This window comes from Trichoderma gamsii, assembly GCF_001481775.2.
Source record: "Trichoderma gamsii strain T6085 chromosome Unknown Scaffold_3.2, whole genome shotgun sequence".
NCBI lineage: Eukaryota > Fungi > Ascomycota > Sordariomycetes > Hypocreales > Hypocreaceae > Trichoderma > Trichoderma gamsii.
The window spans coordinates 1339589-1366164 of NW_020171340.1; the positions used below are offsets into that span (position 1 = coordinate 1339589).

Below are 26576 nucleotides of genomic sequence, written 5' to 3' on the forward strand. Positions count from 1 at the left end.
TTTGCAGGATTCACCTCTTTACTACGGTGGTACCCCAATTTGGGGAATTGGGGTCTGAAAGCTGGAGATAATCAATTCTATAAAGGATCGAATGCAAGATCAACTCTGCAGAGAGGAAGTCAGTGACCATTACGTCACATTGACCAATAAATCCGAGTTTGAGCGCCGTAGAGGCGGGTTGATGTAGCTCGCGTTCATTATATCCGAATCTTGCGACTTTGCAACATCGCGCGCTCGGGCGGAGATAAGGCATGTGAGTGAATTCGAAGCCAGATACGATGATCATAAAAAAGCTTCGAATCTCTTTGCAAGTTAACAAACTCAATTCTAAACATCAATTGACACATCTTTCTTCAGTAAATCATCGACCCTGAGTACGAAGGCGCACTGTCATCAAATATGGCCGACCTTGAGAAAACCAACCGCGAGACTAATGCCGCGCAATTCATCGAATATATCACGCCCCGCCGCAGCTTATATCCTGTCATTGATCCCATCAAAGCCAATCTCGCTGGGAAATCTGTTCTCGTCGCCGGCGCCTCAAAGGGCATTGGCAAGGCCACCGCCATAGCCTTCGCAGCTGCCGGCTGCTCTAAGATTGCAATTGCCGCGCGCTCAGGACTTGATGACGTTACAAAGGCCGTTAAAGATGCTGCGGCTAACGAAGGTCGGCCAGAGCCTTTGGTACTGAGCTTGTCAATGGATGTAACGTCGGAAGAATCAGTGAAAGCTGCAGCTGAAACTGTCGCTGAAAAGTTTTCTGGGTCCCTCGACGTTCTAATCTGCAATGCTGGCTATTTGGAGCAGTGGCTTCCAATCGCTGAGACACAGCCTGACGACTGGTGGAGGTCATGGGAAGTCAATGTCAAGGGCACATATTTGTGCCATCGGTTCTTCATCCCACTTTTGCTCAAATCGCAGACAAAGACGATTATTAATTGTAGCAGCATCGGCGGACATAGAGTCATGCCCGGCGCTTCAAGCTACCAGACCGCCAAGTTTGCGCTCGCCCGATTCTCTGAATTTGCAGATACCGAGTACTACCAGCAGGGGTTGATTGCTATCAACGTACATCCTGGAAGTGTTCCCACAGAACTGGCGCTTAACATGCCCGAGTCTATGCACAAGGCTCTGATTGATCCACCGGAGCTGGCAGCTCATACATTCGTCTGGCTTACTAAAGAGAGACGTGCGTGGTTGTCTGGTCGGTTCATTAGTGTATGCTGGGACATGGAGGAGCTCGAGAAGAAGAAGGACGAGATTCTTCAGAAGAATGCACTCAAGTTTCGCATAGTGCTATAGCCGGGGAAAAATAGCTGATGAGCCAAAAGAAGATAGAGTCGGGGAAGCCATTTAGTAATGCCCAGCTATTTACGTATATGCGAAGACTTGTCCTGGTATCTGCATGACGTTGAGATAGAGCGCCCCTGTTGTGAAGTTCAAAAACACTCGTTGCAAGATAACATGGAAAATCACCCAATACCCAATTGGATTTAGGATGCTTACTATTCTGCTCGCTTCTACCGCGTACATTAGCAGCAATGTCTAGCCTCAAGGGTTGTAGATGTTTATAATTGCCGATCTCGGTTATGGGCATGTAAAACTAAAACATGTTGAGTGGCAATTGCTTTCCCATATGGCAGAAGAAGTCCCTTATCTCTGTTTCCAAAGCCATTGGAAACATTAGAATTCTAGCTAAGGGTCATCAATGCATCATGTTACAATTTTTTTTTTTTTGGCATTGAGAATATGTAATCTATAATACGAAGACTTGCCTAAAATCTACAGCGCATTATTAGCGCCTAAGGATTTGAAGCGAATTGTAAATCTCAGTGGTTTACGTCAAAAACCCGGCTGAATTCAGCATGAACCATAGACCATTTATCCACAGAATAAGGAAGGACGGATAAACAGGTGCAACTACGTTGAAAGGCCATTGGGGCAATACTGAACGGAAAACTGGTTTGGGAATAAGCGAGCAGACAAGTCCAGGATTCTATAAAACAATTCGTGGAAACAAACAGCCGCCTTTTCCCATTGTAAAATCGCGGATACTAATCTTAATAATGGTAAAGACCTATAGGAAAACTACCGTCGTGTAAAAAGCTCAATGCTATCTATACCATACCCCTGGCAATGCGGTGGATGATAAATTGCGTAAATGGAGCGAAATATCACTCAATGAGGAGACAGCAGATTGCGTGATAATACCAATATTTCCCACCATTTCTTTTTCACTCATCGCATCTTGCAAGTTTTACCTTCAGTGATAGTATTCACTATCTCGGTACAATTGTCGGCCGACTTTTCTTTTCGTAAATAATAGTATACATTGGAAACGTATGAGTATAAAGATGAAGCCTCATCTGCTTGTTCATAATCTCTCCATCTCAGCCGCTGCACCCGGAAAAGGAACCGTCGCATCACGTAGACGGTGGCCGGAATCATGAAGCTCCTAGCAACTCTGGCTCTCCTGGCGCCACTGGTGGCATCGCGTTCTCTAGAAACAGACTCATCAAGTCCTCGTTCGGCTAAAGTCAGCTACGATGGACATCATCTTTACAGAATAAGAGCTGCGGACCAGAAGGAAGCCGAATTCCTCACGAAACGATTTGCCACGTACCATACGGAGGTTACTTCTCGTGGGTTTGAGGTCATTATTCCGCCCAATGAGGTCCGCAGTTTCAACGAGCTGGGCCTCAATGCTCGTTTGCTGAGTGATGACATTGGATCGCAAATTCGGGATGAAAGCAAGACGCCAACTTACAAGCGCTCGCTACACAAAGCTGGCGAGCTTCCGGATTTGAGCTGGTATGATTCATACCATGCATATGACGACCATCTCCAGTACTGGGATGACCTAGTGGCTGCTTTCCCAAAGAATTCTAAAAAGTATGATATTGGTTCTTCGTACGAAAATCGCACCATCTACGCTTTCCACTTCTTTGGCGATAAGGGCATCAAGGGAGATAAGCCCATCATTTTGTGGCATTCCACGGTCCACGCAAGAGAATGGATTACAACATCGGTATAGTTGCCCCACATACTACAAGTTCTATCAAATCTAATGGGAGGTTTTCAGGTCATCGAATACTGGGCGTGGCAGCTCATCAACGGACACAGGTCAAGGAACCCAGATATTACGAGAATTCTCGACTACTATGACTTCTGGCTGGTTCCATTCCACAATCCCGATGGTAAGTAGAGTCTTGAGTTGATAGCCACTTATCAAATGCTAATACCACACGCAGGCTTCTATTATACTCAAACTACTGATCGCATGTGGAGGAAGAATCGCCTGCCTCGCAGCAATACCACCTGCGTTGGAACAGATCTCAACCGCAATTGGAAGTTCGAGTGGGGTGGTGAACCAGGCACGGGAGCCGCATCTACAGACCCATGCGATGAGACTTTCCAGGGTCTGAGCCCAGGTGATACTCCTGAAAATATCGTATTATCAGGCCTCTCGGACAAACTTGGAGCATCACGGAAGGGAATTCGCTCATATATCGATCTTCACAGCTATGGCCAAAAGATTCTGACCCCACCAGGGTGGACATGCAACACCTCTCAGTACCCAGCTACGCTTCCTCGTATGCTTGAGGTTGCAGAGGGTTTTGCCAATGCCGTACAAGGATTTGACAGCCGCAATGAAACATACCAGTATGGAGCAGGCTGTGATATTGAGTATTACTCGGCTGGTAATGGCCGTGACCACCACTACGGCGCGTATGGCGCGGATCACTCCTGGACTCTAGAGCTAGACCCAGTGACGTCTGGCCAAGGTGGCTTTGTCCTGCCTCCAGCAAATATTTGGCCTGTTGTCCAGGAACAGTGGGCAGGAGTGCTCTGGCTGCTCAATAACGTTTGGTTCAACTAGTTGACACTATGGAGAAGATAATAGAGCACATCCAATACTCTTTCATCAATTTGACCACCGTAGCTGACAATGCTCCTCAAAAAGAGGGGAAAAAACATCAATACCAGCATATTATTTCTTCATCATCTGTATCCAGCTATCATTTAACGATGTATATTTGACTTGAAAAATAAGTTTGTTGATCTTTAGAGTTACAATGTCTTGCACGCGAAGCACCTTGAACCAATCTCATTTACCTTGAGTACTTTGGCATTCTTCCAAGCGTATCTCCGGTTGTTTTCCAACTTGCCTAAAGGTTTTATTCATGTTGACCGATGGCAAGCATATGATCAGTCTAGTCAACATCTGCATCGGGGTGATAGCTTTGATGATGACGCCCTAGGTAAGGCTCAGGCTTTGCATAAATTACAAATCGCCTTTGCAACCCCCCCCCCCCCCCCCCTCTCTGGCAAGTCTATATATTGATTAAGAGCATGTCCTAAGACAATCTTTCTATTTTGCCGAAAGCGGCGACAATACCCGACTCTGGGCCACGCTAAGACTTTCTTAGTAGCATATCGCTATCTGGATGAGGTTATCGTGATCTAGCCGTAAAGACTTGACATTACTTGCTTCATTTCTTTTGTTTGATAGTCTTGATTAATAAACAGCTTTGTTCATAGTGTATTTTTCATTCTTAACCACTGCATAGTTGCCAGTCGTGTTTATTAATCGCTGAGGCTAGCGTAACTCATGTGTACGGGTATAGAAGATAATCACCAACCGGCAACTATATAAAGGTTACATTTGACCGAAGCTACAAGCAAATATCATTACTTCTTTTCATATTGAAGTGCAAATTCTACATACTTGTTTAAAGACTCTTTTAAGCTGAAGCCATGGCGAGGAAAATAGTAACAGTTGTTGGTGCTACTGGTGTCCAAGGAGGATCTATTATTGATGCACTCCTCAACGATGATAGATATCACATCCGTGCCGTCACCAGGAATGTCGAAAGCCAACCGGCCAAAGCTCTTACCGCTAGAGGCGTTGAAGTTGTTCAGGCTACAACGGATGATGCCTTGTCTTTGACTGATGCATTCGAAGGATCAGCAATTATATTCGGCGTAACCGATTTCTTTGGTCTTTTTGCTTCACATGGCGCTTTTGAGGCTATGGAGATTGAGTCTCGCCAAGCCCTCAACCTCGCAAAAGCGGCCGCCGCAACGCGAACTCTCGAACACTATGTTTGGTCAACCCTGCCTGATGCAAAAACTCAAAGTTCAGGACAGTTTTTAGTTCCTCATTTCGAAAGCAAGAATATCGCCGATCGCTTTATTTTGTCGCAGCCAGAGTTACTTGCTAAAACTACGTTTGTGATTATCGGTTACTACGCAGCAAACTTCTACTGGCAAACACACAGGCCGATTTTTATTCCGACGGCTGACAAATACGTTCAGCTGAACGGGTATCCAGCCGATACTCTTCTGCGTCCAATTGGTGATGCTAAAAACAACATTGGAATCTTCATCAAAGCTATCATCGAGCAGCCACAGAAGACTTTGCCTGGAAAGTATGTACTGGCTCACACGGAAAACATTACCTGTGGGGAAATGCTACAGCAGTGGGCTAAAAGTCAGGGAAAAAAAGCAGAGTATATCGAGCTGAAGCCATCAGAGTTTAACAAGATATGGCCAGGATGGGCAGAGGAAATTGGTATCATGATGCAATTCTTTGAGTGGGCTAAAACGGCTAGGTTGCAAAACGAGGGCCTCATAACACGAGACGATCTAGGAATAACCTCGGGGCTCATAGATACTAAAGAGGCATTCTCTGCCATGCAGTTCTAGCTGTCTAATACATGAAAATACCAATTGGATAGATTACCAAATTAGCAGTCACAACCAACTTGGCCGCTGGTCTATTTCCTAGCTCATAATATAGTCGCTAGCAGTCGCTTAATATCAGTGCGGGTATGGATTACCTAACACTCGCAATACAGCATTCTCACTGAGCTTGCGGGGTAAATCCTAACTATTGCACAGCAAACAGATACAGAGAACTGACCATATCGACGGCAGTATCTAGACGTACCTCATGGGGAGATGTCTTCGTCTCTTTAGCACGGGGCTTTGTATCTAGATCTTCGCTCGGTTATCGGCCAGCTGTAAAGATGTTGCCACCACATTCTCTTCTCCCGTCTAGGATGCTCATCAGGTCTCTGTTGGTGGCCGGGGTTACTAGCCACCCGTTGCTGCTTACTCCCGGACTGTCCATCTTGAACTTTCTGTCTAAACCACGCAGCCCTCTTTTCAACATTGAGAGAAACCCTTTCTTGCATACTATGCTGAAAAACCTTCTGTACAACCATTTCTGCGCAGGAGAAAATGCCAGCGAAGTCAAAGCCACGATCAACAACATAAAGAATATGGGATTCCGCGGCGTAATTTTGACTTACGCTAAGGAAACCTCAGGAAAGTCTTCTAGTGAGAAGGATTCGCTTAATGACGAGTCACAAGGTGTTGACAATGAAATTATGGCTTGGCATCAAGGTGTATTACAAACCATCAGGATGATCGGCGACGGCGACTTTTTAGCACTAAAGTACGGTTTTTCCCCTTCATGGTCTGTTACTGCGAGTGCGTATTGTATCCTGACAACTTTGGCGGAGCAGATTAACTGGAGCGGGGGAAGCAGTAACCACTGCTCTTTCTTCTGGAAAACCTCTTCCTGAACAGATGGAGAGCGCTCTGCTCGATGTCTGCAATGAAGCGATTAGTCGCCATGTAAACGTGTTTGTGGATGCAGAGCAGCACCACGTTCAGCCGGGCATAGACAAAGTTGCTTTAAATCTGATGCGCCGTTATAACCGAAGTGGCGTAGCTGTCGTATTCAACACCTACCAAGGCTATTTAAAGTCAACGCCACGAATCCTTCTTGATCATTTGCATAAGGCGAGGGAAGAAGAATTCGTTATGGGCATCAAATTGGTCCGCGGCGCTTATATGAGCACGGAGCCTCGTCATCTCATACACAATACAAAAGAAGAGACAGACATATCTTACGACAGTATTGCCGAGGGACTTATTCGAGGTCAATATGCGGATTGGACACAAGACGAGGCCTTCAATTCTCCGAAACTAGAGCTATTTCTTGCAACTCATAACCTCCCAAGTACTCTCAAGGCACAGAAGCTGCAAAACTCCCGAATGCATGCCCAATTGCCTCTCATTCGAATTCAATATGGTCAATTACTGGGAATGGCAGATGAAGTAAGCTTGACACTGCTTCAAACGAACAGGGAAGATACCTCAGGCAAGCGATTCGCGGCTACTGAAGTATACAAATGCCTTACATGGGGTACGCTAAATGACTGCATCTTTTACCTCTTACGGCGCGCGAACGAAAATAAAGACGCTGTGACGAGGACTTTAGCGGAATATAAGGCCTTAAAACAAGAAGTACTTAGGAGAATGACGAATATCTTCTCATCATAGCGATCAATATTAGCAGGCTGCGAAAACGAAATTTGACTTATTTAATACGAATAGATACAACGCAGAAACTCATGAATCATTTTATCCCCCCAATTATTGAGTAATACTCATTCCGAATAATTGCGCAACTATAAACGATAGGCAACTCAAATCTGCTTACCTAAAAAAGAAAGCTCCAGACATGTATGTGCTTTCAAGTCTGAAGCTTTATCTGAACATCAGCCACTCAGCTGCCTGTGCGGGGTATTCGAGCGTATTATAAAGCATCAAAAGCGGGAAATTGCATCAGGGTGTGCATCGATCACGCATTAGCTGCCTATAAAGAGGACGGATTCTTCTTTTCTTTCAACATTACACGAGATAGTAGTCTTGTCTTTTTTAAGTTTATACATTGAGCGAATAACCTGCATACAGCTACCTAGCACTTTTCGCACGAAATGACTGCAGCTATCAAGCTTTATACCAATCATGGCTGCCCTTGTAGGTTGCTTGCTTGATAACATGCATGTGTGCGTAATTGCGCTAATATGGAATGACAGGGGCTCACCGGGCTCATATTGCATTGAATGAGCTGAAGTTGCCATTTGAAGAAGAAATCATTGACCTGAGCACTCCTCGTACACCAGAATACCTGGCTGTCAATCCCCGCGGTCTTGTTCCTAGCCTTTCGTATAACGGCCAGATCATTACCGAATCTGGGATTGTCGCCCAATTTCTCGCTGATGCTCATCCATCGCATTTGGTCCCCACTGGTGGCACGCCAGAAGCAGCTCTTGCTCGCGCCCGAATCAATTTCTTTGTCGACATATATTTCACCAAGGCAAACTCTCAATACCACAAAGCTCTCTTTGCCAAAACAAATGAAGAGGCTGAAGCGGCCGCCCAGGAATTTGTCAAGCAGCTTGAGAAAGAAGTTGAACCTCTGTTGAGTGACGCGGCTCCGTATTTTGGAGGCAGCAAAACATTGACACTAGCCGAAGTATGTTGCATGAAGATGGAAGATGTTATAGTATAGTACTAACTCTGGAACAGGTCCTTACTGGCTCGTTTATTCTGAGACTACTGGCTCTGCCGAAGAACGGCGTTGGACCAGAGAGCTTGATCAAAGACTTGCCTACTAAAACTCCCAACTTTTATAAGTGGGCTACCGCCGTAATTGAGCATCCCAGCGTGAACAGTATCTGGAATGAGGAAAATGTGGTATCCAGGACCAAGGCCTTCCTTGAGAAACAGAAGGCTTAAATTCTCGTCGCGAAAGATAGCCTCTTGTTATTAGCGAGATAATATAGTCAAAATACATTATGCTGAGTAAAGCAAATATCTTCGAGAGTTCTAGCGAAGCCGGCGTAAATGAGCGTAAACATCAAAGCACGACACGTATTTGTACATCATGCGGCGTTGTATATTGTTAGAACTAATCCGGCAAGCCTGGCTATTGGTACAAAGAGTATTACTCACTAGCAAGACAGTGAATTGCCTCTACGCTCGTTGCTTGATCCTTCATGTGATCATCAAAAACTGTTCACAATATGTATAAGATATGCTGGCTTTCGATTGGAATTCAATTGTATTGGATGGGCCTATCGTAACAATGAGGCATTGAGGATATGGAAACTTGTCTGTATGCCTCCAAGCTCAGTTCTTTTCCAGGTAAACATTGTTACAAACACTTCCAAATACATCCAAAGCATGAGCTAGATACCCTTGGACAACATTGATCCTGGCGGCCAAATCCTGGCCTAAGGGAAGCGCCGTTTCTGCTTCGTGACCTTTACCAACGCCTTCTCCTACTACAACCTCATATACAGCTTTCATAGCTTTATCTTTATCTCCATTTGGCGCGAATTTCCCCGTAGACATCATGTCCATTATCTTTTCCGACAATGATCCTTTATAGTCCGCTGGTGGTGGATTTTCACCCAGCACCGTAGCGTTGCCCATGCCGGTATTGAAAGTCCCAAGAAGCACGGTCAACACTCGAACATTGAACGCCTCGACTTCTTTTGCAAGCGCTTTGGACATAGCTATACGCCTATCAACATTTTCCTCTAGATTTTAGTAGAAAACTGAACGACTTGACATACAGTCTAATGCGCCTTTGCCGGCCGCATAAGCACCCATGGAAGGATTCGACTCCAGCGCTGCGCCGCTGCTCATGTTGACAATGATGCCAAATCGCCGCTGGCGCATATGCTTAACCGCAGTTCGAATGAGGCGGCTTGGGCCAAAGTATAGCGTCTCCATTAATGCGCGAACTTCACTGTCCGTGAAGCATTCAACGGGATTGTAGATACAATATCCAGCGTTGTTGACGAGAACATCCACGGGCTGTCCATGCTGTTCTAGCTCTTCTAATACTTTATCGCAGTCAAATGCGTTAACATCCAACTGTATCCATTTACCGCCTTTGCTTTCTATTTCAGAAACAAGATCGGGTGTGCTGGAAGGATTGCGAGAAGAGGCAATCAAGTGGTGTCCGTTTGCTTGAACGACGCGGGCTAAAGATAGCCCAAAGCCGGATGAACATCCGGTGATCAACCATGTCAATGGCTTTTTGGGGGTAGAGAATGTAGCTGGCATGTTTATATGATAATCGCTGTGTAGATGTGTTTGTTGTTGTGGATGTAGTTGTGAGAAGACTGCCACTCCACAGCAAATCAAGATGCTTTATATACTTGTTTCCAAAATCCAGAGTCTTCGCTACGCTATCTTTTTCCTTCTTTCTCGCTGTTCATTGAAATAGCTAAGTCCGTTATCTTCGGATTTAGATGCCTTAATCCCATAAAACCAAGCTCATATTCACAGCATTGAGATACTTCAGCTCCAACGAGTACAATTCTGGATCTACGACGACCGTGCGATATCGAAATATCTGGCACGGTTTTCCTTTTCTGGGAATCTTTCCGGAGCATGTCCCACACTAGCCCACTTATACCAAGGCTTATTATGGGGTACAGCGCTTCAGTAGCAGAAAGTGAGCAACGCTATCAACGACTCCTCTCAATGGAGCCCGTCTGCAAATACAATTACGATATATTTTTTAATACCAAAGACGCTACTTCACGTATCACGCACTCGATCATGTCAAAAACAGTGACGAGCGATACTAAAGAAGGATAGACAACATATCAGAAGATACACGGCGATCATGATTTCGTACATCAGTATCTATCTACTTATAAGCAGAAAGTGGCGATTCTAATGATAGACGATACTATTCTCACTCATTGTTTCCGTTGTAACTTCTTAATCCAAATAGTACAGGTACGCAGTGGTTCCATCAATCATGCTTGGCATAGAAAATGTATCATCAGACTAATACTCACTTTGTATTGACCAATGCGAGGCAACAGTAAAGAATGTATTTGTCGCGTTAATCAATATTCCAACCAGGTCTGATTCATATAACCAATCCAGATTGACATGTGGAGTTATGAGGTCGAATGCAGTAGATCACCACAATCATGGAATTGAGTGAAGTAAATTATGACCAGTCAGCGCAACGGTGTTCCTATAGACTGGACTGACAGTATCTATTGTAGGTCTTTATTCTAAAAGGGTTAGAGCATTCGAATGGCTTATCTTAAAAACACAACATATATTTTTTTATGTTTTTTACATACTATTTTTGATCCCCTACAGCGGAGTGGAATCGTTCAAAATCTTAATGGCATTGGATCTCCATGTAAGGAGATTCACTATACGTTCACCAACTAGTTTGTTTATCAGATCACACTATGTGTTTTATTGTGAGAATGAGTTACGAGCATTAGTATATCGGTGCACCATTTAAGCATCATGTAGGAGAAACCGGACACTGTTAGCGCATTTGGTTTAAACAAAACAAGCTACTCATCTCCACTTTGAGAGTCCGTGACAGAATTCGAACTACCAGATGGACAAGGATTGTTTTCGTTTGATTAGAACGTATAATTTAAACGACCGAATAGATCATCAACCCGATGTGAGCAAAACGTCGATTTTTGACCATCAAATCGACTGAAAGATGGGCAAATTCCTGGACATTGGTTCCTAGGAGGCCTAACCAAGGATAAGTCAGAGTTGACATACTTGTGGACTACAATAAATAAGCGAGATCAATGCTCGGTCCATTGGGCACCGAATGATACTACTCCTCGCTTGATTAGAAGGCTCCCCCACTAAACAAATCTTGGCAGCAGCATCAACATTAGCCGAGACGATGTCGGAGTAAATCAGGCCCTCCAATAAGATTCACAAGGAATTAGATGGAGGCCTGATAAAGTGCCATTACTTACACCACTTGAAATCCGGGCGTTTCACAGCCAAATGTGAGAAGAGATTGAATGCTCAGTGGAGAAGTCTAACACGCCAAAGAGGCAGTAAAGATTCTAGTTTCCAGTGAATCTTTAATTATAGCAATATGGCTATCACTCGACTCCTATATCTTGCGTATAAGGGAACATGAGAGCGCTATATGTGGATAGAATGGTAGAGATTGGGCAAAGGATCTGCAAATGGCGGATATAGCGCTCATCAAAATAGCGCCTAGCCAGCTCGGTAAGCCGCTCGTAATGCTGTTTCACTGAGCGTATGTATTCATTTTGCCTCTTCAAGCTTTGCTTCTATATTTAGCATTTCTTTCCTAATCGATACAGGATTGTCGTAAAAATTTCTGTTTTGTCGATATTCTTGCTCAGGCAAAACTTGTTCATTATGCCGATGTTGACATTTGTCTTGCGTTTTCCTTCCAAAGTCCGGCGCGTCGGCCGACTTCCGCTGCAATCGTCACTCATTAGCACCATACCGACCGGTTGCTGCGAAACATGATATTCGTGCCTCCATGATTACCCGGCAAATTACATTTCCTTCTGGTTTAAAGAACTGCTGGCATTTCTTTGGGCGGGGAGCATGCATGCGTTCTAGTATAGGTACTTTAATAAATATGCGAAGCCAAGTGACGTATAAGTATGACCACTACTAGATTCAATGGCCTCCTTCACCGCCAGTGTCGGCATCAATTGCATTCTCAATGTGATGTCTATATCAAGCATAGCATTCAAGGTGCATTTTAAATGCTTATATTATGCTATAATTTAGCCTTCTATGGCCCACTTGGAAGCTAATTGCTTGTTGTAATGCCGCCAAATCACATCCCTGGATTTCTTTAAGCCGCCACATTTGCCGACCAACTGGATTTATTTTACTAATTGGAGAGGTTTTGTTAGTATTACAGCAACCAAGGATTTAATGATTAGCCTTACAGGGCAGTTGCACCCGCAGATTTCGCAGCAGGTGGGCTCCTCAAATGTTCCGCACCCAATGTTGGAATTGTAGCAGTTGCCGTCGTCGTGGAGGTCGCTCTAAGCAAAGTTGTTAGACATTGTTACTACGCTCAGACTATCGTAGCTCGTTATCTTACGTCGCAAACGGTGAACTACTCGCTCAAGTTAGCACTTTCCCCACGAGCATCACACAATGACTTGGAGATCTATTCAATCTACTCACACAGTCACAGTCAGCTGGCGTAAGGGTGGCGGCGTAAGCAGCGCCAACGAAGACGGTGAAAAGAAGATGGAGTTGCATTTTGATAGAATATTTTCTGAATCTCAATGTCGCAGTGTGCCCTTCAAAAGAAGATGTATCCTCGAGGACTGTTGACTGTTTTATATTCTAGAGCAGTCTCTAGGTGGATCAATCGGACTTTGGAAAGGATCGCCGCCGGTTTGACTAACTATCCGACTTCAGACCAATTCTGGCAAAAAATAAGAACCTTGCGGCATTGCATGTGGATTATAGGCGCTATATATAAATTGAAGTAGGCTTGGCATGCAAAATTCCAATTAATACGTTACATCAAGACTTTTTCCGAGAGCAGAAGGATGATATATATGTGAATTAATCGCTTACTCTATGGCGGGCTAAAAGCCACAAACCAAAACTCGCCTCCATCCTGGTTTCTTAATCATCACTTACTAAGAGAATAAGGCTAAAGAATGAAGTTTACAGTGCAGAACGAGAAAAAAGCCTCCTTCAAATGAAAAGTTGCTTCTAGTCATGTAGCACATTAGCTTCGTCCTGTTTGGGAACCGATAGATTGCGACATGCCATTTGACAGTACTTTTCAGCCTTTTAAACGAATATCTAGACTGCCTCTATCACTATTTGGTGCAAATACGACGAGCGTGTCTTGTTTAGTAATAGATATCTTGTTTAGTAATCGATAAACTCATAAGCATGATCACGCTGCTGTATATGTTTCTGTATATGAACAAAGTCGGCCACGGGAAGTGCCTTAATAAAGGAGATACATAGCCATGGAAAGGCGGAAGGATTCTAATCAGCGAATCAGGATAGTGTTAACAACATTACATTAGGCAAAGTACACACAATGTGTATTCTTTTTATCACAAGACTTGGATGAACATAATTGTCGTTCATTAGCGCTGCGCCGGGTCCGTTCACGATGCTAGTTAGCCTATGTCTTTTATCGTGTTAACAGTGAGCTTTTATACAACACACGTTCGGTCTTGTTGTTGGTAGTTTGAGATTTATAACCCTAAAGCGAAAGTAAGCTAAGGCTAGGTAAATTAAAATGTCTTAAGCTGCAGGAGAAAATCGCACAGAGACTGCAACGATACTTAGCTAATTGTCCAAAATTTACTCTCCTTCTTCAGTTCAGTCTTTCTCTTGCCATAATTTGCTCAAGATTTATTCAACCAAGCGGAATCTAGGGCTTCATTCGCGGTGTAAGTCCCAGCTAATAGCACAGTGCTCAAATTCTCAAGTGCAGAGTCAAGTATAATGATAACAAACTTTTCATTCAAATGTACTCATAAAACAAAGCTATTTACAAATCTCAAGTATTTACACTCATATGAGATAAATAAGGTACCAAGAAGCAAACGAATATGTACGTCAACTGTATCAACCATGGACAAAGAAGCGTCAGCGTTTCTTAAGGAGTAACAACGCCGCAGGGGTTACCGGCGTCGTCGCAGTTGCACTGGGATGGTGCGTTGACCCAGCCGGTCAGTCGGTTAGCGATATCACTAGCATAGCAGTGAGTAGCAATGCCATCCTGAAGGTTGCCAGTTTGGGCGAAAATGGAGCCCGAGTTGTAAATTCGAGCAGCTCGGTAGTAAGCCGAAACATCACTTCGGCCAGACTCGTTGATGCAGTTGGCAATGCCATCGCCGTCGTTGGTACCAGCAGTACCCTCGCTGATCATCTGGTAGATGGTTGCTGAGGGGCAAGGGTTCTGGACAATAATGTTGCCGTTGCCATCGACGTCGTTGCAAGTGGCAGCGCCGTTGTGGTCCTGCATAAGACCGGGGTTTCGGACTCCAAAGTTGGAAGTGTTGACACGGACACAGCCGTGAGACTCCTGCATAATGATAGCCAAGATCATACGGTGGTCGACACCAGTGGCTGCAGCGGCCATCTGAATACCGTCCCAGATAGCACCCTATAACAGTCAATTAGTTTCTGATTGCCGCTACGATACAAGCAAGGCGTTAACCACATACCACTTCTGGGCCACTGTCATTAGCCTCAGGAGTCTGCAAGTTCTGGCAAGAAGCAAACATCTGGTTCTTGTAGTTGTTGAACATGTTCTCGAAGGAGACCCATCGGCTCTGATCAGGCCAGCCCTGGCCAGTGCTTCCATCGCCGAAGTACAAGGTGTACTGGTCGACACCGTCACCAACACCATCGAGGATGTTGGAGTTGTCGAATCGGGCAAGGCCATTAGTGACTTGCTCTCCGGTGGCTCTCACCCTGAGCTTGCCGCCGTTGGTCGCGGGTGCATCAGCGGTCTTGGAGGCCGGAGTCTTGCTGGACTTTGAAGGCATGTAGTTGCCACCATTGGGCTTCTTGGGAGAGAAGTCGACGGTGTCAGGGACGGGGGCGGTAGGGCCCTTGCCAATAGAGGGAGGGTAAGGCGTGGCCATGGCAGCGCCAAGCAGGAGAGAAGCGACAACAGCCTAAATATGTTATTAATTTGAATTAAGATGCGGTAGAGAGTGACTACATACAGTCTTGACCATTTTGACTGATTTTGAAGTTTGTGGATGGGTATATCAGTTGATTGATGCTGTTCAATGGTTGGTGATGCTGATGTTGTTCTGGTGAGAGGGATGAGGATTGATTCATAAGAAGCGAGATATCTGCTCATTATATATTCACGACGATGCTGTTGATGAAGATAAAAATGCCTATTCAGTGAGATTTATCCCAACTTCCTCTTCCAGTAAAACTCGTCTCAAGATTATAATTACATTGTTGTAGGGCTTACTTTGTCTTCCGTTTGTCGACAACTGTAAGTTCTAAATCAAGTTAGGTGTTTACCAGCGGGCTGGCATATCATCAAGCTTCCAAACTAGGCAATCGTGCAAGGCCCATTTCTTTTCGAGATGGGTTTGAAGCTACTACCATTTCAGTCACATTTATATATTGGACGCCCGAGAATAGTAAGCTACAACAAGTAGCGTTAGAAAGGTGAGTTCCTCCCATTTTGGGCCGGATGAAAATGTTCCGAAATGCTACGCTATGCTCAGGCAGCTCCAATAACTCGGTAGTATACCGAGTGCTCACTACACTAGAAAGTTGATCTCGATCTCAATATCCGAGATCTGGAGTAATACAACAAGAGATATCCTACAAAACATACTACAATCGCCTTTTTACCTTTCGTTGTAGTACTGAGATGCGCCATGTAGGTCGATGAAGCTGAGAAAGATGTAAGCGGAAGCCAGTCTCATAAGGCGAAGATCTGCACGGATGAAGCCGGATTTGCGAGCCGCATATTACTACTACAAGAAAGTTGGGAATATTTAGTCCATCCAGGTGGTGAGACCCTACAATACCTACCTGGTCAACTACATTTGGGTTGTAGGCGGTCGAACAGCTGCCCCGAACCGCCCCCATTGGCGGAGTATATAGTGAAGTTAGGGCATATGAAGAGGCTCTGGTAGTCAGGGACACGCAGTCTTAGCTCAGCCTCGGCACATTCTACGGCCTAATCCCACTTAGCGCTGCAAGAGGGTAGCCCTAATTGGCAGGTAATGGCATCTAAGCCTTCGCTTTGCGAGGACACGCCGAGTTTCAGTTTGCCAATTCCAGCACTTTCAATCACAAATTCTTGGGAAAAGTAGCCAATAATACACTCTCTTCTCGTACTGTACGAGTAAGATTTGGCGATGTTAGGTACGAGCAAGTTACTAACAGAGATACGATGGTGATCGACACTGAAATTACTCGGTACGTGAAAGTTGGAACTCAGAGATTACTGAGCACGAGTGCTACGGCCTGGCACGAGGTTGTAAAGTGCTTACTGATTTGTCTGCCCGACAATTTAGCTAGAGGTTTCACTCAATTTTCTATTGTCTTCCAGGGCCATTTCTAGAATCGTGTTTTATTGTTTACAAGGCAGCTCATCGAGTGTCGATTTCAAGATCGTTTGGGCTACCGAATCTCCAGATTTTGGGCTACTAGATGGGGATGCAGCAGCAGCGGAAAATACTAATCTCAGATGCATACATCTCGATAAATTAAATTACTTGTACAACTTCTGCATCTGGAATTCACTGATGCCAAGCCACATGACCCTGCCTCTGTAGTTCATGCGCAACTTTGACCAGCCAAGCCCTGCGCGCAAGTCATTGTGGAGTTTCGGGTCCTCGCGACATTTGTACATTGCTGCCTTGTCTTCGGAGATCTCAGCTCCTCCCCGATGCAGACATGCCGACGGGATTTAAACTGAGCGCTTGTTTTTTTCCGCAGCCTTCATATACCGCATGGGATACCTGTGGAGAGCGGCTGTAAAAGAAATCCCCGTAACTTCGCCACCTTTCTTACATATCCCTGCAACGATCATGGAAAAGGCAGGAGCTCGGACTCCGCCCGCACTGATGCAGACAAGTTGGGTCAGCTCAAAGGCATGTCCGAGGCGGCTCCAAGTGTACCTGGTCGGTGCTATTTTTATACGGGCATTATGCTCCGTTGAACGCATTCGAGTTTGCTCTCCGTATCTACTTGCTTGTACTGTGATTACCCTAGATTTTTGTATACGTTTTACGTTTTTACGATTAACCTTCATTTGCAAGTACGATGGCCCTCGATTCGTAAAATGCAAACATTTAATAGAGAAAGCCGATCATGACAATATTGAACCAAAAAAAAATGATTGTAAACAAAAGCATGGAATGCAAGTTGTATTGAGGGGCGGTTTACTAACAAAGATTCCAATGCCCGTAAAAACACGGCAGCTAGTTTAAAAAGTGTGGCGAAACTCACGGGTCCAACGTTACATACCTAGGTACGATATTATAGTCAGTTGATCATACTACCACCACACAAAAAACCTCTTCATATGCCTATTCCTGTAGTTGCAGCAAAGTTATCGCTTTCGCCGTCGGCGTTTCCTTCATTGAAAATTGAGAGTCAGTAGACCTTAACCTACCTACCTATGCAGGAGTACAACCAACCTACAGGGCGTTTTCTTACCCTTTTAGGCAGCTTGAGACCCAAGGGCGCGCGCACTCTGATACTTTGCAGACCGTATTGCTTTGGGGCAATAGCAGTACGTAATAGCATAATGCTCATCAGCTGCATTTGGCATATTCAATTTCAATTGATACTGGGAAGTTGATTCAGCGTGAAGTTGCTCAGCACGACGAACTTTTGGTAATCCTCCAATAGTTGCATGCAATCCAAGATATAAAGGGACGGAGGCCGACGTGCCGGCTGTAGGGTGCGAGTTGGTCCCGATTGGCACTATTGCCATCCACGCTTTATGCGACCATGTCAGTAAGGGTCATACATTATTAGACACTTTCCTATTTCGACCATGTTGCATATGTAAGCTTTTCTTTCTTCCCGCTCTTGAACATTTTAATTTTGCAACGACTTCTGGTCTCTTTCTAGTACACCTTGTCTGTGAATGGAGCAGCCAAGTCTGATGTATATCGCTTCAGATGAAAAAGTTAATCCCTGAGGTTCAATCAAAATTGCTCAGTCTACTTAATATCTTATAGGTCTAGTCTAGTTTTAACGCAGTGGAAACGTACTGCTAAACAAGGAAACAATAATCTTCTTGTAGTATCACAGAGTGGATCTCGGAGATTTAACATGCAAGTGCCTGATTCCGCGACTTGGCAACGCGACTACCTAGGTAGGGAACGAATACCTTTCAATATAACTACATGTTCATTCTCTCTCAGTTATGGCAATCTAAGTTTGAAGTCAACATAGGCGGTGTACAAGATCGAGAGACTGGGAGACTCACCAATCGGGTTCTGAAGCGCTACTGCGCAGGTCAAGGTATCTACCAGCGCGCTGAGAAAGCCGTTCAAGCCAAGCGTATTATTTCCTCCCTTCATATCAACCATGCGTTTAGCGGCATCCATGTGCTGCTTTGACGTATTTCTATCCCCGATATTGAGCTGCCAGATATAACTTTCAGTATCCGCTAAATGACACAAGCCGTGCATGTAGCTCACCTCATCTGCAGCGAGCAGCGAAGCCTGGGCAATCTCTGGATCGCCAACCCGGCGGTTTTGGGCTGCGAGTATTTCACTCATAGACCGTAAGCAAGCCAACTTGTAAAAAGTAGCCAGCTCTACATAGTAATCATTTTGATCTTGCTTGAAAAGACTACGGCAAGCAGCGAGCAAGATGGCGCTGAGTAATCCGGGGTTTGACAACGCGAGAGGAATTAGTTCCCTGAGCATGAAACGCTTCCATACATCAGAATTTGTGTATCTTCTGCAATGTCGCTTGCCAAAAGGGATAACCCAGGTTACATCTAAGATTGTACAATTAAGTGACCAGCCAAGGAGATGTTTGGACGAGAGCTGGGTACTTACAGTGGTGTAAAAGATATTGCTCCGTCTTGTTGAACTCAAGTGAATGAACAGAGTATAGGTTCTTAGGGAGTGAAGACATCGGTGTACTATCCAAAACGAGCGGCTGAGATGCGTGAGGAGGATATAAAATGATTTCGCGGCCACCTTCATTCGCGCGGCGACTCGAGCTTGAAGCTTCCGCAGGTCCCGCACGGCGAACGCTGACCGGTGAGTCTGAGCCCGAGGCGGATGCATGTGGTGCCTGACTGTCTCCTTCATGGTGATCTTTCTTTTGGAAATCGGTCATTCGCTGCCTCCGCACCCTTGCATGGCCATGACGCGCAGCATGTGATTTTGCGGCTCTGTGACTTGATATTGCGCTATCTTTAGTTGGATCTGTGAGGTAGATGAAATGTATGCTTTGCTTCTGCTGTGGCGAAGCCATTGTAATCGCTTGTTGCAAAGAATACTAATATTTAAATTCGGCAAAACAAGCCAGTTGGAACCATGTGCAGATTGTTCACGAGAGCCCACTGTAAGAGAGTTTTTCAGATCAGGACAGGGTGCATTTCAGATGATAATTGCTTAAATCCTAGGAAGACTATTTGCGAAGTCCGGAATGAAACTCTGCGCTATACTGGAATTGAAATGCCAAGTCATGCAGTTTCCTAAAGCAGCTCAGGCGCATGAACTGCCGTGTGCATCTCCGTCGGCTTAGTCACAAAGTTCTACCTCACGTAATCGAGCGTTGTAAAGGACTGGCTGAGAGTCTCGGATTAGAGCGGCTGACAAACTCGTCTAGAAGTGATACGGAATCTCTTCTTGGCCCACTTCGTTATACACGGCGTTGATAGCCTCGACGATGTCTTCTGGAAGGGGGCCTTGCTCAATCACATCGAGGTTTGAGTTGAGCTGGTCCACCGTAGACGAGCCAATGATAACCGCGTCGCCATATTTGGGGTCGAGGACGCTATGGTAAGCAGTCCATCTTAACGCCGCAGCGTGACCACTGACTCCATGCTTAGCAGCTATCGCCAGGGCGTTCTCGGTTGCTGCCTCGATTGCAGGCTTCAAATACAGTGCCGAGTACACAGCTCCAAGGAAGGTCTATCTCTGTTAGAATAGATGCGACGCGGCTATTTTGAGATGCAAAGTGAGAAAGAGAGGGACTCACAGATTTGTCAAAGCGGCCACCTGATACAGCATTCTTGTGGTTTCCAGCGAAGAAGCCTCCTCCTGCAGGGCTATGGCCGAGCATCCGTATGTTAGCTACTCATTCTCGCCATTGACAATCCGAAGGAGACTGTAAAATAAAACAAAAAGCTTACCTCCATGCGTAGAAAGAAATGTTGTGCTTGCGTAAGAGAGGGAACAGTTCCTTCTCTCCTCCTCGGACCACTGGATTGTACTGTCCTTCGTATACACTGGGCTTTACAAACGAGCGGCGTTCGCAAATTTCGAGAATCTGTTTAACTTCGTCGGCAGTAAAGTTAGACAGCCCGAATTTCTTGAATTTTCCCTCTTTGTAAGCCGCATCAATCGCTTCGCATGTTTCTTCGAAAGGAGTGGCTCGGTCAGGTTGATGCAGATACAGAATATTGACCTGATCAACTTGCAAGGCTTTGAGAGATATTTCGACCTCCTGGGCAATCTTTTCCCGCGTGTGACTTCCGGGCTCTCGAGAAAGCACTTTAGTATCAATGATGAACCTCTCGCCAGCTCCTACAGCGCCGAGTCGGGGTTCCGATGTGCCTGGTGCGCCGGTCGAGTATAGGCGCGCGGTATCAATCTGCCGGTAGCCGCGATTGTAGAAAGCGTTGAGATACGCATTTACTTCATCCGGTGTATCATAACGGACTGTCTTGTCAATACTTCGATCGCCAAGCTGTAGATGCATCAGCAAAACAACTCTAAAGATTTGTAGGGGTAATGTTATATACATTGCCAGCTCCAAGGATGACATTGAAACGGGAGTTAACTGTCATGATGAATGCGTGTGTCCGAGATATGCTGGTAATGTAATAACTGCGCGATAGTGTTGACGGTTGATTTGGCTGTAGTAAAGCAGCTTGAGTGTAACGGCCGCGGATGAAGCGTATATATACACGTTGGTAAAGACTGTACTGGATTTAACTGTATTAAAAATTATTCTTAAAGGTTCTGGCGACAATCTGTAGAGAGTCGATCTACTGCATTGTAGGATCGGGAGTAATGGCTAATGGCTCCATGCACAATAAGGAGTTGCCTCTAGCCTATTCTCAAAGTAGCAACTGCAAGGGTTTGATGGATGCGAATGATTCTATTCAATCGGACAGATGACGGAATCTCCAATCCAGATTATGAGACAATCTGAGCCAACTTAGCTTTCATGGCCTGTTGTTTGAGATTACAGAATGAATACATCTAACTTAAGGCTCGACTACATTTTTAAGCTTATTCTGTATTTGGCAGCTGCCTAGATTGTCAGTGTGCGTGGAAACTATATTAATTAGACCCATATCTTTGCCACACTAGTACAATGGTAAAGAGAAAAAAAAATACACGAACAAACAAAGAGAACCATTTCTGGAAGCATTGGGGGCCTTACTCGAGTCATACATTCGAAGAGGGAAAAAGAGAAAAATCGTGCCAGTATACAGTCGTAACGAGGCCTCAGGCCCGCCTTGCATTATGAAATGCATTTGCTCTAGGTGTGTTCATGATGGAAGCTCTTTGATACCTTGCGAAATTGTCAATTGAAGATGAGAATTCACTAACCTGAACAGTTTGGCTTTTCTCAAACTACTATTTTTCATTGACCCATTGGGTCGATTTTTAACGCAGAAAAAGCGGTGACTGAGTGTCAGTCTAAATGTAGAAAGCCTTTCAGAGATAATCACTTCAAGGCACGACGCTAACCAGTTAAGAGATGATACCACGGAGAGATAACCGTTTGATGAGCGGGCATTAGTTACTGTACAAGTCCGTTATTCTTCAATATTTTTTTTTCTTCCTATACGACTCAAATTTGATTCATCTATTGTGCATGGCTCGTAATACTCTAATATTCTGTTACCAAGGTTCCAGGTCGCTTGCCTATCGCGACATCAGAGACTGATAACTTGATGCCGATGAAACTATGAGCACTCACTCGATGCATTGTATCAACTAATGGCCAGTATTAAAACTCTTCTTCCATCCTTTCAATGGTTCTTGATACTCAGTTCAGCTAATACCTCTCACGATCTCCATGTTCAATAGTGTGGATGAGCGAGTCAGGAATCGAAGTCGTCCTGTCAATCAGTGCAATAGTGGGTGCTCTCTATAGAGCTCGTTCTGCGAATTTAGAGAGCCTGAAGCTGTAAAGATATACATGGCTTATTGCGGAGGATTACGATTGCATAAATTGATGTTGTATTTCGAAGCCAAGTACAATATGCTAAATAATATATCGAACATACCTGCTCTTAATCCTCTTGTAGCAGTTATACGACAATTCTGCTAAATCTTTTCAGTATTTCGCAGCACTTAAATGTATTCTAGACTGCTTTATGATTGGTCGTCGCTGTTGAAATACTTCATGGTCGCGCTTCTGGGACTTGAATGCAATAAATCCCCTCAATCGGTCAAGTAATTATTGCGATTTTGTAGGAGGTAGTCATTCGAACAGAATAAATGATTAGTATGCAGGCCCACAACGTACATGATGCAATGAATCGCTTTAGATTAGAAGCCAGAAGCGCCATAGAGCACTGTGCCATTATGTGGTAATATCTACCTGTTAATACTACTTAGTGAGCAGATTTTGTAATCAATCTGACTGACTTAGGTAATCCCCATTTTCTGACCACGACTTTCTGACCATTAGAAATGTTAGGATACGCCGTCGCGCCCAAAACTCGGCTGCCATGGCTGCTGCTCCTCTCATCTAACTTCTCAATACTAAGCAGCTAACCGCGGTCAGAAAATTGAGCGGCTTTCGTACACAAGATAGAATATATATATAATATATTCGCCATCACAGCCAAGTAACAGGATGCCGAGCCAATGGAGGCGATTTATCAAATCAACGGTCGATGACGATTGGACACACATCACCAATAAAGCCGAAAGGAAACGGATACAAAATAGGCTTGCTCAAAGGGCCCATCGTTCGTATACCATGATATCGTCTAATAGATGCTAGCTTCTTGACTAATACACGCGTCTAGGAGCAAAATATGGGCGGCGAAAAAGATCAAGAGCGATACCATCTTCAGCATCAAATGAAGTCAAGTCGCCTTCAAGGACCAACAGTCCTGATGTCGAGCACCCAGGAGAAAAGAACTCAGAGCCGATAAAAGTATCATCTAACTCAGACTTTTCGCATCTTTCTGCTTCTGCGTTCCTACAGCGATTAGCATCGACTGTTCCAGATTGTAGTTTTCTGGAAAGGCTTAAAGATGAGCCGCTTTTGTACGTCTTCCCATCTTGAAAATAAAGTTCATTCTTCTGTTTTGGGTCCGGTGATTAATGGATTCAAGTGCTCAAAAGGATGGAAGCGGAAACTTGATACCGCTGCCGTCACTCACAAACGATCTAACTCTTAATATACCAGGAATGTTGACACTGGCAGCTTTGTTAACAAATAAGTATATTCTTGCTATCGATTGCAGCAAACTTATTCCTGCTATTCATATTCAGCCTACCGTACTTACTCCGCCTGCACTCACACCAACAGTGCTTCAAGAAAGCAAACCTCATTTGCCCTACATTGATTTCCTGCCATTTCCGCAATTTAGAGACAATCTCCTTCGTGCCGGCGATATCGTTCAGCCCATAGAAATCTGGAATGACATGATATCCGGAAAGCTGAGGGTGTGGGGAAAGACCCCCTGGGATCGTAGGGGCTGGGAGATGAAAGAGGAATTTGTTAATAGATGGTGGTGGGTAATCGCGGACGACATTCTGGAAGAGACCAATTTTTGGAGAGTCTCTAGAGGCGAAGCACCTCTTCTACTGCGAATACCACAGAGGCAGGGGCTCAGTTGATATAGCCTTACATATTCTACGTAGTTCTAGTTGCTTGGCTAAATACTTAGGTGATTTTTCACTGGCAATGATGGAATCTAGCACGTTATATCGCGCAGCTTATAAACATAGAAGATACATATCATCTTGGCTCTTTCTATTCTTCTCTTCTCTTTTGTCTCTCAACGTTTGACCGTATTCTAATTGTGAAATAGCCATACCCGTTGGTATCTTTTACAGTTCTCATGTCCACTGTAACGGCTATGACTAGGAGCCAAATTTACGTGCTATAGATTCTTAGATGTAAAGGCACAAGAGGCTCCAGCGTATACAATGCCACATAGTTTGAAGAAAAGCTAAACTTCAAGGTGCTCATTACTGTATGCGTCTCAAATGAAACATATATTGGTATGGGATTGAATACAGGATAGGAGGTTAAATATACAAGGCTGACTGACTATTTGATCCATATTAGCTGACCACATTTATTGTTCTGACCACTGTTGAAGATGATAAGCCAGTGTTCGAAACACCGAACCCCGCTCAAAAACTAATGCTTTGCCGGCAATTGGTTACTGTGGCTGCACAGCGTACGAGTGGGAATGGACATCTTCCAACTGCAGCAGTGAAATTCTTGTCAGGCGGCTTACAAACGTGTATTACAAAATAATTGACCAAGTTTGTTTGTGAGTGACTTACAAGCGCCAAATTAAGAACACAGAGCAGGTATATTTAAAGTCGCCGGTCGCCAATCATAGATACGATTCAACTTGTCACTACAAATTGCCCAGTTCCAGTGCTGTTTCTATACTACATCTATGGGAACCTCTTTCTAAGTACTTCATTAAACTCAATATGGCTTCTCAGCAACGATGGCTTGCGGCGCCCCCGTCAACAAATACTGTTCGCGTTCGGCTTATCAAAGACCTCGGACAAATGAGCATACCCTCGGCTCTTTTCTTTGAACCAGTGGCTGAAGGCCATGAAGTTTTTAATGGACCAGATACGGCATTCCTGATTGAAAACAAAAACCTCGGGAAAAAAGCCGTCTTTGACTTGGGCGTTCGGAAAGACTGGTGGAATCTACCACCCAAAGTTCGAGATCCACTGGCTTTCTGTATTGGAGTCAAGGTTGACAAAGACGTTCCGGAAGTCTTGAAAGAGAGCGGTGTACCGTTGGACGCTATCAACGATGTGATCTGGAGTCATTCCCATTTGGATCACCGAGGGGACGTATCGCTCTTCCCACCCAATACTATTTTGAACTACGGGAAAGAGATGGCGGCTATGAAACCGGAAGTCACAGGAAAGGAAGAAGCAGTCTTTCTCTCATCCGATTTCGCCGGCCGTCGAAATAATGAGATTGACTTCAGCAACTCCACGCTGAAGATTGGGGGATTTCGTGCCCTTGACTTTTATGACGATGGGTCTTTCTACCTTCTGGATACTCCCGGCCACGATCATGGCCACTTGAGCGCTCTCGCCAGAACTACAAGTTCAAACGCTGGAAACGGAAAGGATACTTTTATTCTCCTAGCTGGGGATGCCTGTCACTTTTGCGGTGTCTTGAGACCAAACGTTTCGCACCCATTTCCTCACCCTCATCTTCCAAATTCTACAATTGGAGTTTCGGATGTCCAACATCCGGGGTCGCTATTAAAACGCCATCCGAAATATCAGCAGTCGCCACTTGTTGCAGCTGAGTTGCTCGAAGAAGCTCGCGTAAACCCATGGTACGGTATCGCTGCTGGACAGCTATCCACGTTTCAAGATCCGGTACTCGGTCAAAAGACTGCAGATACAATAAAAGAGGGGTTTGATGAAGCCGAAAATGTGTTTATTGCGCTATGTCATGATCTGAGCCTATTGGCTGAAGATAACGGTAAGCCAGTGTTGCCAACACTAAACGATGCTCCTCAAGGAGATTTGAATAGCTGGTATGAGAACGGTTGGAAGGATAAGCTGTACTGGACGTGGGTCAGCCAATTGGGTAAACAAGATAAAAATGGGCGCATTCAAATGCGGGAGCCGCTGGTCACCGGATTTTGGATGAACGGGAAGAAATACGAGAAGGCGCAAGACGTTTTCGATAAGGCATTGAAAGAGTAAAGTACTATATATCTATAGAGCGACGTTTCTGCTGCTGTATTGCACTATAACATGATCGAGAGATTTGAACTTTTTCCCTATGTAGCTTCTCCACTTCTTTATCCTATTATTTGTTACGTAGTGAGAGCAAATGAAATGATCCAATCCATCCAATGAATGCATTTCTTAGGCGCTGGTGAATCGCTACTTTGGATGTTCTCTTCGTCATCTCAAAACTTCTGCCCGTCACATATTTCTGGAACTGCTACTCGCGATTTCGTTACTAAATGCACAGAAAAGTTCAAAGTATCAAGCATG

At 44.7% G+C, this 26576-nt stretch overlaps 10 protein-coding genes across 10 annotated transcripts; 5 read left to right on the forward strand and 5 right to left on the reverse strand.

Annotated features, from left to right (window-relative positions):
• Window positions 1–399: 399 nt before the first annotated feature.
• Window positions 400–1302, forward strand: TGAM01_v201418 (hypothetical protein; the record flags this gene model as incomplete). Its single annotated transcript, XM_018804778.1, has 1 exon — window positions 400–1302. The coding sequence occupies one exon, from the start codon at window positions 400–402 to the stop codon at window positions 1300–1302; it is 903 nt and encodes a 300-aa protein (XP_018662046.1).
• A 1144-nt stretch (window positions 1303–2446) lies between these two features.
• TGAM01_v201419 (ECM14) lies at window positions 2447–3880 on the forward strand (the record flags this gene model as incomplete). The annotated part of the gene is made up of 3 exons (XM_018804779.1): window positions 2447–3028; window positions 3083–3197; window positions 3252–3880. The coding sequence occupies 3 exons, from the start codon at window positions 2447–2449 to the stop codon at window positions 3878–3880; spliced, it is 1326 nt and encodes a 441-aa protein (XP_018662047.1).
• An 878-nt stretch (window positions 3881–4758) lies between these two features.
• On the forward strand, window positions 4759–8598 carry TGAM01_v201420 (hypothetical protein; the record flags this gene model as incomplete). The annotated part of the gene is made up of 5 exons (XM_024548758.1): window positions 4759–5231; window positions 6164–6463; window positions 6534–7219; window positions 7896–8335; window positions 8389–8598. The coding sequence occupies 5 exons, from the start codon at window positions 4759–4761 to the stop codon at window positions 8596–8598; spliced, it is 2109 nt and encodes a 702-aa protein (XP_024406574.1).
• A 393-nt stretch (window positions 8599–8991) lies between these two features.
• On the reverse strand, window positions 8992–9936 carry TGAM01_v201421 (retinol dehydrogenase 8; the record flags this gene model as incomplete). The annotated part of the gene is made up of 2 exons (XM_018804782.1): window positions 8992–9380; window positions 9441–9936. The coding sequence occupies 2 exons, from the start codon at window positions 9934–9936 to the stop codon at window positions 8992–8994; spliced, it is 885 nt and encodes a 294-aa protein (XP_018662050.1).
• Window positions 9937–12538: 2602 nt separating this feature from the next.
• TGAM01_v201422 (hypothetical protein) lies at window positions 12539–12921 on the reverse strand (the record flags this gene model as incomplete). Its single annotated transcript, XM_024548759.1, has 4 exons — window positions 12539–12541; window positions 12600–12698; window positions 12758–12772; window positions 12844–12921. The coding sequence occupies 4 exons, from the start codon at window positions 12919–12921 to the stop codon at window positions 12539–12541; spliced, it is 195 nt and encodes a 64-aa protein (XP_024406575.1).
• Window positions 12922–14293: 1372 nt separating this feature from the next.
• On the reverse strand, window positions 14294–15383 carry TGAM01_v201423 (hypothetical protein; the record flags this gene model as incomplete). The annotated part of the gene is made up of 3 exons (XM_018804783.1): window positions 14294–14803; window positions 14865–15320; window positions 15372–15383. The coding sequence occupies 3 exons, from the start codon at window positions 15381–15383 to the stop codon at window positions 14294–14296; spliced, it is 978 nt and encodes a 325-aa protein (XP_018662051.1).
• Window positions 15384–18553: 3170 nt separating this feature from the next.
• Window positions 18554–19626, reverse strand: TGAM01_v201424 (hypothetical protein; the record flags this gene model as incomplete). The annotated part of the gene is made up of 4 exons (XM_024548760.1): window positions 18554–18567; window positions 18623–18779; window positions 18837–19141; window positions 19203–19626. 4 exons carry the CDS (start codon window positions 19624–19626, stop codon window positions 18554–18556), a joined length of 900 nt encoding a protein of 299 aa, XP_024406576.1.
• A 353-nt stretch (window positions 19627–19979) lies between these two features.
• TGAM01_v201425 (aflatoxin B1 aldehyde reductase member 2) lies at window positions 19980–21166 on the reverse strand (the record flags this gene model as incomplete). Its single annotated transcript, XM_018804785.1, has 4 exons — window positions 19980–20288; window positions 20356–20425; window positions 20510–21066; window positions 21122–21166. The coding sequence occupies 4 exons, from the start codon at window positions 21164–21166 to the stop codon at window positions 19980–19982; spliced, it is 981 nt and encodes a 326-aa protein (XP_018662053.1).
• A 2030-nt stretch (window positions 21167–23196) lies between these two features.
• TGAM01_v201427 (hypothetical protein) lies at window positions 23197–24191 on the forward strand (the record flags this gene model as incomplete). Its single annotated transcript, XM_024548761.1, has 3 exons — window positions 23197–23311; window positions 23372–23615; window positions 23684–24191. 3 exons carry the CDS (start codon window positions 23197–23199, stop codon window positions 24189–24191), a joined length of 867 nt encoding a protein of 288 aa, XP_024406577.1.
• Window positions 24192–25025: 834 nt separating this feature from the next.
• Window positions 25026–26279, forward strand: TGAM01_v201428 (metallo-beta-lactamase superfamily protein; the record flags this gene model as incomplete). Its single annotated transcript, XM_018804786.1, has 1 exon — window positions 25026–26279. One exon carries the CDS (start codon window positions 25026–25028, stop codon window positions 26277–26279), a length of 1254 nt encoding a protein of 417 aa, XP_018662054.1.
• Between the last annotated feature and the right edge of the window lie 297 nt (window positions 26280–26576).